At 27.3% G+C, this 13,672-nt stretch overlaps 1 protein-coding gene across 1 annotated transcript in view; it reads left to right on the top strand.

The window, feature by feature from the left end:
• LOC101239070 (uncharacterized) overlaps positions 1 to 13,672 on the top strand; it is a 154,593-nt gene that overhangs the window by 126,296 nt on the left and 14,625 nt on the right. Inside the window, exons 16-17 of the mRNA XM_065803678.1 lie at positions 13,192 to 13,338; positions 13,452 to 13,549. Coding sequence (XP_065659750.1) covers positions 13,192 to 13,338; positions 13,452 to 13,549 — 245 coding nt within the window. The remainder of the gene's footprint in view (positions 1 to 13,191; positions 13,339 to 13,451; positions 13,550 to 13,672) is intronic.

The following is a 13,672-nucleotide window of genomic DNA, read 5'->3' as shown; positions in this document are numbered from 1 at the left end:
TATATATATATATGGGTAGAATTCAATAAATAGGGCTGCGTACAAACTTTTTTTAAATATATATATATTTTTTAATAATATATAATTATTTCGATATTTCGCTGATCTATCGTGATTAGCGTCATCAGGTATAATAAATAAAATAGTTACAAAGAAATCCTTATAGTAAAAACAAACCGTTAAAAAGATAACACTAAAATGCCAAAATATAATACAAAAAATTTTCTCAAATAACTGACGTCAGCAGATTTTATTAAAAAATCTGCTGACGATTTTAGTTGTCAGATTTTAGTTGTCAGATTTTATTAAAAAATCTGACAACTAAAACCCCAGGTTTTAGTTGTCACGTTATCACCGTCATCCCAATTGAGAACCACATCACCATTTCTCAACTCCTGTCGAACCCTAGCTTTGCTTATTTCAAGTGACTCTCTGATTTTCCGAGTTCGATATTCTGGGGCTACAGATTATGTTTTGGGGTGCAAACAATCAAACTAACCATGGCATGTTTTGGAATGTTCAGTTGAACATTGTTTTTCTGGTGTTCAATACATCTCGATATCACCTTCTTTTTAGTTTCACTAATGTATATCGAACCGCATGAAAATTTTAGCTGGTATACGCTAGGGTTTGTGTTTAGTGGTAGTTTAGTTTTATTGTTGCAAAAAATATTTTATATATGTATATATGTGTTCACACACATACACACACTGTGTGTATATATATATACAAATATATATATATATATATATATATTTATATATATATATATATATATATATATATATATATATATGTATATATATATGTATATATATATATATATATATATATATATATATATATATATATATATATATATATATATATATATATATATATATATATATATATATATATATATATATATACAAAAATGGAAAAAAGTATAAAAGTTATAAAAATTTTTTTGAAAAACTTAAGAAACAAGCTAAAAAAAATTATTATTCAAATCTTTTACAAAATAATATTGGTAATAATAAAAAAACATGGGATGTTATAAAAGAAGTAATGGGTAAGGAAAAGATTGATCGAGGTAATATGCTGCCAAACCATCTAAATATCATTGTTATTATTAAAATTGTTATTATTATTATAAAAAACATTGTTATTAATGATCAAAAAAAGATTACTGAAAGTTTAAGTATATGCTATTTTTTATATGAAAACAATATCCGAGTAATACCTAATTCAGGTCCTATAGATTTATCTTTAATAAATGTTATGGTGGAAGCGTTTTTACAAAATGTAGAAAGAAAGGCCCTTAACATAGCAATTGTTTACACATCCGAACCAAAAACTTACAAGAGATATGTAGATGATTGTCACGCTCGCTTCGCTTCAATAAAACAACAACAAATGTTCCTGAACATCCTTAATGAACAACATCCTGCCATAAAATACACAGTGGAACTTGAAAACGACTTCAAACAACTCAATTACCTAGATATTAATATTACAAACACAGGCTCTGGAGCTTATGAATTTCAAATACATCAAAAAGAGGCTATTACAAATGTTCAACTTAAACCTAACTCGAACATTAATCCTAACATTATTATTGGCGTTTTCAAAGGATTTTTATGTCGTGCAAAAAGAATTTGCTCTCAAAAACACCTTCAAAAAGAAATTGATTTTCTAATAGACATTTCTTGAAAATGGCCACAACAATAACATTCTAAATAATATTACTATAGACTATTTAAAAAACGGTTCAAAAAGCACCACATGTCAACCATTAGATACCCAACCCTTTATAAAACTGCCTTGGATACCAATTGTTGGTCCAAAACTCCGTAAAGAATTTCGAAAACAAAACATAAAGGTTATTTTCACATCAACTCCCAATTTAAAAAATATTTTTTGCAACAATAAAACTTAACTACCACTAAACAAAAACCCTAGCGTATACCAGCTAAAATTTTCATGCGGTTCGGTATACATTTGTGAAACTAAAAAGAAGGTGATATCGAGATGTATTGAACATCAAAAAAACAGCTTAAAAGAAAAATGGTCCAGTTCGGGTGCAACTGAACATTCCAAAACATGCCATGGTAAGTTTGGTTGGTTGCACCCCAAAACATTATCTGTAGCCCCAGAATATCGAACTCAAAAAATCAGAGAGTCACTCGAAATAAGCAAAGCTAGGGTTCGACAGGAGTTGAGAAATGGTGATGTGGTTCTCAATCGGGATGACGGTGATAACGTAACAACTAAAACCTGGGGGCCATTTTTTAATAAAATCTGCTGACGTCAGTTATTTGAGAAAATTTTTTGTATTATATTTTGGCTTTTTAGTGTTATCTTTTTAACGGTTTGTTTTTACTATAACGATTTCTTTGTAACTATTTTATTTATTATACCTGATGACGCTAATCACGATAGATCAGCGAAATATCGAAATATTTATATATTATTAAAAGATATATATATATTTAAAAAAAGTTTATACGCAACCGTATTTATTGAATTCTTCCCATATTTTATCGTATAACAAGAAAATGACTTTCAAAGATTATATATATATATATATATATATATATATATATATATATATATATATATATATATATATATATATATATATATATATATATATATATATATATATATATTTATATATATATATATATATATATATATATATATATATATATATATATGTATGTATATATATATATATGTATGTATATATATATATATATATATATATATATATATATATATATATATATATATATATATATATATATATATATATATATATATATATATATATATATATATATATATATTAGTACAAATATGCACTTAAAATATAAACAAAATTATACATGAAATATAACACAATTAAATTCTTCAAACTCTACTACTGCTGATAGTAGTCTGTCGCCATGATCTGCATGCTCTTTTTGTCTCTTAAACCCAGTTCATGTTGGTTTAAACTTTGCATGAATATTTTCTCCACATTGTTCAGCAAAGTTTCCTAATCCTTGGTTATGGTGTTTCACATATGGCTGTACATGACACAGCCATGAATGTGAACTTTCCATGTTATTTTAATAATCTTATTTCCATGTGCCATTTATCTTGATGAAAGTGCTTGCCTTGCTCCTCGGAGTAAGTGCCCATATTCACTTTGAATTTGTTGAGATGCAAATCAAGGATATAGACTTTCAGAGACATTCTGCATCCCATTTTAGCGTAATTCTTTATTATAGCCTGCACCAAATCCACATAGTTTTCAACTTTGTGATTACCTAGGAAGTCCTGAACAGCTGCAACAAAACTGCTCCAAGTGGCTCTCTCCCTCTTGTTCAACAGTTTTGCGAAATTCTTACATTCTATGATCTTTTTGATCTGTAGTCCAACTAATATACCAGCCCTGACCTTAGCCTCAGAGAGCTTTGGAAAAAGATCTTGGAGGTATTGAAATGTTGCTGACTCCTTGTCAAGAGTAGTGACAAATTGTTTAATAAGGCCTAACTTGATGTGCAGTGGTGGCATAAGCACTTTATGAAGTTTTATTAGCGGCTCCTACTTCACGTTGCTCTTCCAAACAGAAAACTCAGTCCATTGTGGCCAATCCTTTGTGCGATAATGGGCCTTAATGTCGCGGCTGTACCAGAGACAAAGGAAACAAAGAAGTTTCATGAAACCTCCTTGAAGAATTATCAAAAATGATATCATTTTGAAGTCACGGATGACCTCCCATTTGTAGGTGTACTTTAATGCACTCTGCAACATTTTTACAGTGGTGTAGTCCTCTTTGAGATCACAGAGTGGGTCATTGGGAGAGATGGGTAGTTGTTTCTATTGTAAATCAACACGACTTTAAGGTTCTAGGATGAACTGTCTATGAATAGGCGCCATTCAATAGGATTACATGCAATACCTATAGCCTGAAATGGACCAGCAACATCGTTGCAGAAGCTCAGCCCATTACACTGACGGAAGAAGTTGGAGAATCTTTGATGCAGCTTCCTCTGATCCGTGACTTGAACGCTATCATCTATTGTTTGAGCTTGGGTATCAGAAGCTTAGCATTCGAGTTTGTTAGCCCTAGGTCCTTAATTAAATCATTCACATCTTCTGATTAGGGAAGTAAGGCTTTTTATCCCCAACTTCATCTGCGGAATCGTAGTCCCTATCTCCAGTATCTGTCTCACTATCTGACTTGGAACAGTTGTTACAGGCAGATTGGCTGTGTGGTACTGGGCAGATGAAAGAAGGTATATCTGGATAAACGATCTGAGGGTCATTTTTGATGGTGCAATAATGTTTTGGGTTTACCATGTAGAAGTAGCAGTTGCTTGAGTGGTCTGTCGGCTCTTGCCAAATTTGGGGGATAGCAAACTCCATGGCTTGCTTTTCTCCTCTGAACCAACCTATAACATAGCACATAATAATACATAAGGTTTATAATAATTTGAAGACAGGAAATATCAAAATATGGAACAGTTTCAAGATGGAACAGGTTAGGAAAACACACTTTCAACCCAGGAACAGAATAAAAGTGTAAATTTGTTACATAGTGTAATCAATAATGCCAAGAGTTTGTTTTGTTCCTGAATCTAATGTGGATATTCCCTCACACCATATACAAGCTCTTTTTCCAAAATGCCCAGATAAGCCAAATAACACATTTCCGCATTTTAATTCAAAAGCAACATAAAAACTGACACATTGCAAGTTCAATTTTTTTATAATTTGCCTCAATTTATAATTCAGAAATATCTTTAACAATAGCTAGAAGTTGTGATTATTGTACACCACTGTTCAAGAACTCATCTCAATAACCATTATTCTTATGAAAATCAAAGATAATCACTTTAAAAAATAAACCTCCATCATCCAATGAAAGTCTTAAAGTTAAGCTAAAGTTTAACAAGTCTAGCACAAAATCTATTTTGCACGCATACAAGATCTCTTAAAATTACATGGCCTATACTCTCAACAAACTCACACTCTTGTTCAATGTAGTAATTAATAATATAATCTTATAATTCAGAAAGGTAACCAAAAATATTAAGCTCTATTGAATGTTTACTTCCTAAATCTTTGCATAGAGTAGCAACTATCTCTTTCATTTTTATATTTGACAGCTCTAGCACAATCTGTAATTGCTTAATTATTTCAAAGGAAAGGATATGCTGGATAAAACTTTTTTTTGCTTTATTTTCTGATGTGCCAGTTGTGACTTTGATTTTCTCCTAGGTAAACAAAAAATTGATCCATCAATCAAATTTTCCACAACCATTTCATTTTTTATGATTCCAGAAACAACCTAAATATAATTTGCATTCAACTAAAACATTTATAATTAATACTATCACAAAAACTTTTTTTTTTTTGCCTGCTCAGTTCAAAGAGAACCTAGTAGGAATGCTAATGAAACAATATTAGTCACTGCTTTGGTGGGTTTACAGTTATTATGATAGGTGCAAGATATGTATAGCAAAAAGAACTTGATTCAGATTTAGGTAAAATAATTGTCTTGTCTTGAAGAATGGTATTGGCACTGGAAGAATTCCTCAAAAGAGTTTTCCACTTAACCTAGTTAAAGGAACTTTCATAAGTAAATGAAAGAAAATAAGAATTATAAAAATTAGGACTTAAAAATCATTAAATATACCTTGGCTACTATAGCTCCCCATTCACCATGAGGCGAATCCTCCTTTTTAAGTCTTTAAAGATTTCTTCATGCACCAAGGACAAACAATTGATGGATAGCATTCATTGTTCATCGAATATCCTGGAAAGATAAACAGCTGAATTTGTTCCTCCAAGTTTTTATTCATGTTTTTATAATTTAGTTTCTTTAGTTTTATCCGAAACTGCATTAGAATAAGTCAAATTAAAAATCTTTAAATTTATTTTTATATTATAGTTTTCATTCTATAATTTTCATAAACGTAAAAATTTGGATGCAAAAATAAGAAATAAATATATGATATATGAAGAAATATATAAAATATATGAAGAAATAAATGAAGAATATATAAAGAAATAATATATGAAGAAATAAATATTATTAATTGAATTTTAAAACTTCCTTTATAAAAAAAATTTTTTAGTGATTGTTTCCAGTGTTAAAATTTTTTTTTTTTTTTAATTTTTTTAGTTTAATTTTTTTTAGATAATTTTTATTTACTATTTTAGAATATTGTTATATCTTAAAATGTATAATAGCGGCGTGTTTTGATTTCAGAAATAACTTTTTTTGAAACAGTATGGATAATACTATTACATAGTAAGGACTTGGTTTAATACTCTATTCTACTATTTTGAAAATTGTTTTGAGTATAATATTTTTTTCAAAAAAAGTGTGAAATTTTTAATATTTATGCATAACTATAGTAAACAGTAACTTTTTAAATTTTATGAGCATATGAAGTTAGTTTTTATATTTAAACTATTTAACAGTAAAGCGTTACGAAAAAAATATAAAGTAAAGATCACCATTTATAATACACTTATAATCTGGATTTAACAAGGCAAATTTTTAACATTTAATACTTTTATTTTGTACAAAGTGTCACATAATTTAGGGAACCTACGAGAACCTATATTAAATACTTGAACTAGTAAATGTAATATGTATACAACCTATTTGAACTATATACATTGCCCCTAACTTCCACTTTTGGGTTTCTTTAACAATTTTTTTGTTTAGTAATAATATAAAGATTGGTGATATTTACAAACTTATATGTCAATAATCTAGTTCCTAATGATATACCTAGCTCAAGATTTTCAATATACCTACGGTACATTAAATGCAACATCATCAGTTAATAAAGTTGGGAAACCATTTTACTTTTTTGAAAAAGCTTGTAGCAGAAAAAAAAGAATAAGCTTAACAATGTTATTAGTAATTAAACTAGCCTTAAATTACTTCATGCAACAAAATTGAATCTAAGAAGTGAGTTTAAGTATGAAACTAGCATAAAAATTGCTGAAATTTGAAATAAAACCCCATATATAAAAACTTCATCAGGTGATATAATCACCTGATGAAGTTTTAGCATCAATTATTAATGGTGGTATATCAAATCAACATACCAGCTTCTAAGTAATGGTGCTGAAAAAAAAGGCTGCCACATGTATCCTTTATATAATGCTATAAGATCTTTAAAAGCTAAATGCTTTCCTAAGCTAATGCTAGGCTGTGAGGTGTACTAATTACTGTGCTAATCACAATGCTAAGAAAGTAAGTAAACTGGCGTTTAGATGCAAGATTGATTTTGATGGTGCTCATATACAGGATATAGTGTTTACAAACAGGTAAGTTAAAATTAAAACAGTGAACAAGGTCTAAAGAATGAAGAGTGCTTGTTGATTATTTGCATAGTACCCTTAGAACTCAGTAGACTTAATAATAAAAAAATGTTGTAATATTAATCATTCAGAATGTGCGACCAATAGATTGAAAATAAAAAAAAATACATTATTATATATAGAGATGATAAATAAGCTACAGACTTATTCAAAAAACGTTGTGGACATAATAATATCAATAATAGAGTTTCATTTTTTCTGAAGTGCTCATTTTTATTTTTAAAGTTTTTTGCATCGATTTTTTTTTAAGTTTATTCCACCAGAAGAGTTTGTTATTCAGTTATTTTAAAATTAAATTATAAATGCTCATTTTTTAAATTTCATAAAATTTGTTATATAATTTTAGTATTAGTAACTATTTAACTAAAATTTATAATAAAAGTAAATATATCTTACTACAAAATGATTCTTTGGACATTTAAAGGGTTTTAATAAAAAAAAAAAGATCAAAATAATTTTGTGCACCAAATGTCTAATATGCGACCCACTGTGCATACTTTGGCTTCCATAATAAAACCTTTTCGCAAAATGAATTTCCGTGTTTCAAAATTTATTTTTAAATAAGGAACATTTCCATTCATTTTTGTTAATTGGGTTTTTCTGCTAATAATAGAAAATAATTTTAGAAGAGATTTTTAACAATTTAGTATACATCATATAAGTCATTATTGCACTAAAATTGACTTTATTACTGAAATGCCAAACACTACTCTCCCAATATGTGCAACATCAATAATTTTAAGAGAATTTAAAAATGGACAAACATAAACAAAAAAATATATATAATAAATGTAATAGATAAACAATATATAAATAATATAAACAAAGATATAAACAATAAAATGTAAATACCACATAATAAAATAGTGTTCACTATGTCTTAAATTAATAATTGTATATAATAATAAAAGATAATAAATGAAGAAAATAAAAAAATAGGTAATAATGTTATCATATTTGATGAGAAAATATAGATATGGCTATATTGGTACAAAATGTGTCAATATTTGAACAAATTGTTGTTACATTGGTTTCATACTGGACTGGCCCTGCTCAGAAACAAGTTTTGGTGAGTTAATCTATTGTTAGGGATTCTCCATGTACTGGTGCCTAATCCATTGTCTAAGCCAGTTGTATATCTTTGATATACGACTAGCGATTCTCTTATTATCATAAGTTATATACTCACTCATCATGCTGATCTTTGATTTGGCTTGACGTTACAGAACATACAGCAAAGTTATACTCATGGTCCTACCTAATGGTCTATATATCAATATATATAGTTGCTCAGATGTTCCCCAATCCCCTTAACATAAAGGTATTTTATTGATTATTGTTGTTTTTATTTCACACGCAAAGGCGTAACTATGGGAAGGCAGGGGAATGCACTGCTTTGGGGCCACAATGTCCAAAGGGCCTTGGATTTAACCTAATATAAGAGTTTTTAAATCCCACTTTTTAGGAGGGAAATAATTTTATGACAGTTTGTGTATTCTGACATGAATCGTTTGCTCCATCATAGAGTTTTACTTTAGGGTATTCAGTGCTGTTACAAACCTGTAACTATACTATAATAAGTGTCTCTGAACTGATTTAAAATTAAGGTAAGATACTCTGCTCTTATGTTTTTCTAGTAGTGAGGTACCTATAGAATTGAATACTTGATAAAATATTTCTACAGAGTTTATATTTCTGGTATTTACCAATTATTTGCCTCACAAACACAAATCAAATTTCTTTTTTTTTTTTAAATACAGTGTTTGTTGCACTAAAACACTGAACAAGTTTAAACATTCTAATATTTATATTACAGATATTGTAAGCAAAATTGAAAAATGAATAAAAAAAGAAAATTGGAAATTGGAGCTATAAAAAAAAAAAGGGCCAAAAAAAAAGTTTTAGTTAAAAAACATGCAAAAATTCGTTCATTTTTTGAAACAGAAAATAAGTCTTTATTTAACAACTGTTAAGTAACTACTGATGATAAACCATCTACATCTTCATTAAATAAAGAAATGAATATTAATAACAATGATAATAATTGTGGCACAATTATTATCATTGTTATTAATATTCATTTCTTTATTTAATGAAGAAAAAAGAGAGACAAGCTTTGAAGATAGTGAATGCACAGTGCATACTTGTGCATTAAATATTGTAAAAGATGTTTTAAATAATAAAAATGAATTAGTACCATCACCAAATTATGCTAATAAACAGGTTGATCATGTTGATACAAACTTGGTTGATCATGTTGATACAAACTTAAATTTTAATAATTTTGATTTGTATGACTATATTGAAAAAATAGTTTCTGAAAATGAAAAGAAAATTATTATTGATTTAGGCCCCAAGCATCCAAAAAGTTTTGATTTTCCACTTGATCTAAATCAAAATAATCAATCCTTTTCCTCAACGTTTTTTTTTAAACAATCCGCAATAGGAAAATCGATTAGAGCTTGGCTTAGCTATTTAATAAAATTAGATGCTGTTTATTGCAAATGTTGTTGCGTGTTTGTAATACAAGACGAAAATAATAAAAATTGGTGTAAAGGTATTAGAGACTGGAAAATTTTATCTACAAAAATTGAAAAACACAAATCATCATCTTAACATTTATCAGCCTGTCTGACTATAACATTTGGAAAAATAATGCAGTTATTGACATGGTATCTAAAAACCTTCTAAAACAAGAAAAAGGATTTTGGGTAGAAGCTCTGCATTGATTGTTTTGAATAACCCTTATATTAGCTAGAAATAATTTTGTGGTCATAATAAATTATCAGAAGAATCATGGTACAAATTTTCGAGAAATTGCTTCTATTCTAGGAGAGCATGATCCCTTTATGAAACATTTATTAAATAAACCAAAAGAGGCAATTAAATATATATGAGTAGCACGATACAAAATGACTGAGTGCCTTGGAAGTATATTGTAGAAGAAGTAATAGCAGAAAAAATAAAATCTGACCTATTTTTTTCTATCATGACAGACACAACAATTGACTCCACAAAAAAGGATATGTTAAGTGAAATTTACTGATATGTTGAAATCGAATATGACAACAATAAAATTCCATCTAAAGTAAATATAAAAGAATCATTTTTAGGATTTCAAGAAGTAACCTCCTGAGATGCTACAGATATTAAAAATGTTAACATCAGACATAAATATAATAACATCGGACTATTCAAAATTACTGCAGACACAGCATCGGACTATTCAAACATTACTGCGGCTTTAATGATTTATCTAACTTTACCAATATCAGTAGCATCAAACGGAAAAGGCTTTTCTAAAATGAACTTAGTTTAATACTATTTGAGAAATACTATGGCAACATGACAACAATAGACTTAAATATTTATCTATTTTATCTATTGAAAATCAATAAATTTAGATAGGGCTATAGAAAAATTTGCCCATATAAAATCGCACAAAAAGTTATAAATTCAAAATTATTACATTATATTGTTTATTACAAAATTATTTTTATGTTCATATTTGTATTTTAATGTAAAATATAATATGAATTTTTTATTAAACTATTTTTTATAAGTCATTCCTTTTTTTTTGTTTTTAAAGTATCTTATTAGAGGACCAGGGGCATTATATCTGCTTGCTTTCAGACCTCAAAACTGAAGTTATGCCTCTGTTCACACGCTAATCTTTCACCTTTCATTAAAGATCAAATAATTGTTTTATATTATTTATAAGATATTTTTCCTTTTTCATTTTTTTTTTTGATTCTTATTAAACTGCTTTATATTCACTTTTCACTTTCCATTTTTATAAATTTTTTTTATATAAATGAAAAGGCATTCACTTTTCATTACATAAAATTTTTTGTGGAATAAAAATTAGGACGCATAAGTTTTCCATGACATTGAACTTTTCAAGTTAAAAAAATTATTTATCGCTAATTACAAAGATGGATAAATGATTAGTAAGGGGAATGAAAAGAATATTAGGCATGGATAGTTATAGAAGTGATTCAGACAACACCACTAAGCAAATAAAGAAATGACCAAATCATCATGTATTGATAACCTATCCACAATGTGACAACATTGAGGTAAGGATATACAAGATCACTGTTTGTAATTCTGCAAATTATTTAGGTACTGAAAAAACTATTTAAAAGATATAAATTTGCTAGTGAGTGAATACTAGAGTATGGTGAAACAAAAATTACCAATCGATGAGGAAAAAGCTTTTGTATCATAAACTAACAGCTGCAAATGAGGAAGCTTGTAAAATTGTTTCTCAGTCAAAAAATGAGGAAGCTTGTAAAATTGTTTCTCAGTCAAAAAATGAGGAAGTTTATAAAATTGTTTCTCAGTCCAAAAATGGAGCCATAGAGATTTTTAGTTCGAAAATACAAATCTGTTCAAAACTACCTACCACTTAATTTGCACTTTGCATAACATTGCAAAACTGACTTGTTCATTTTCTATTTTGAAAGAACAAATATCTTTGCAGTTAGAAAATGGTTTAGACATTTTTAAAAATTGATCATGCATGTGCTGATATTGTCCATCATATTTCTGATCAAATGCCTACAATACTTGTAAACCATATATATTACATAGCAATATTATGTATTATTATTACAATATAATATATATTACATAGCAATAGTAAAATAGGACTAATGATGAAACTACTACAAAAAAGCAAAACATCTGCTCTGTCAATCTGTTTGCAAGAGGAAATTCCAGAAATAAATATTATTAATAGCATATTTTTTGACCTTATTAATTAAAAAATACAGAAGCTTCTTCTATAGCTAACTCTATATAATTGCTTTACATTTTCTAGGTTTTGAAAATTTTTTATTGCATAATTGGGTCTCTTTTGCTTTTGATGAGTTCTAGATACCAGATGAATTTGGTTTCTAGGTTTTGAAAATTGTTTAATGCATAATTGGGTCTCTTTTGCTTTTGATGAGTTCTAGATACCAGATGGGTGTCATCTAGTGCACAATATGTAATGGCTGTTTGGAATAATATGCAGCATTGTATCAACACTTTAATGAATCTTCATTAAATTTAAAATGTAATGGAGGAGATAGAGTTCATAATGCAGACCTTAAGATAAAATTGTCTACAAGATAGATAAACTTAGTTTATTACTTTGAAATTTATTTTAAACATTTTGAGAAAAAATTCTGGTGAATATTATTTGCAAACACAGCTTGCAGCAGAAAAATTTAAAGCCGTCAAATTGCAGATAAGTTTCAAAAATTAATCAAACATAATTTTTTAGTGAACTAAGTGAAAATCTTGAATGTTTAATGAATGTTTACAGCTAGAGCTGTAAATCATTACAAGACAGAGAAAATAAAACATTAAAATTAAACATTAAGTTAAAAAAATAAAACATTGAGTTTAAACATTAAGTTTAAACATAAAACATTAAGTTTAAACATAGTTTAAACATTGAGTTAAAAATTTATAGTTTTGTTAAAAATATAAAGTTAATGTAATATATAATATAAAAATTAATTATAAAACTTATTATTAAATGTAATATATAAATAAACATTAATAAAAAAAAACAAGCTTTATTTAAAAGTTTCTATAATTTTTATTTCTTTTTTTTTTTTAGAATTGTAGTTATTTAAATTACTTAACGGTTTTAAAACCATTTTTATTTTGTTTTATTTTTCTAAAGTTTTAAAAATTTGCATTTTTCAATTACATTTTATCATATTTATGTCTCGTGTGGAAGTTTTTAAATATAAAATGTGATTTGTTGCTCACAATATTTTTGTAGTTATAAAAATTTTCTTTTAAATTTTTTAGCTGCTCAGCATAATGAATTTGTTTCAAAAAAAGAATCTTTAAGTAATATTAGAAATAAACTTTTTGATAAGATGACTGTAACTTTTGGAAAAATTGAAGAATATCAAAGTAAAGTTGGAAGTAGTTGCACAGATCAATGTCATAGGAGTATAAATTTTTTTTAAAAGTCTGATGTAAAAATAATAATAAAATTTTGTTTTTAAAATAACTTTTTTAAAAAAAATGAATGTTTTAATTATTTTTGTGTTTTTATGTGTTAGAAACTGGATACTTTGCAAAAAACTGGTGCTCTGCAAATTGCCTACTTGACAAAGGAGAAGCATCTATAAAAATTGAAGGAAAGAAAAAAAAACAAAATGTAAAAAAAAATTAATATTAGAATATTTTTTGAGTACTTTATTAACAAAATTAACAAAAAGTTCAAACACAAAAAAAGGTTCATTTAATAAAAAGAAATAAATTAAATCTAATTAAAAAAATG

This window comes from Hydra vulgaris, chromosome 08 (genome assembly GCF_038396675.1).
Source record: "Hydra vulgaris chromosome 08, alternate assembly HydraT2T_AEP".
Taxonomy (NCBI): domain Eukaryota; kingdom Metazoa; phylum Cnidaria; class Hydrozoa; order Anthoathecata; family Hydridae; genus Hydra; species Hydra vulgaris.
The sequence above is the reverse complement of the archived record's forward strand: the minus strand, read 5'-3'. Positions and strand labels throughout refer to the sequence as shown.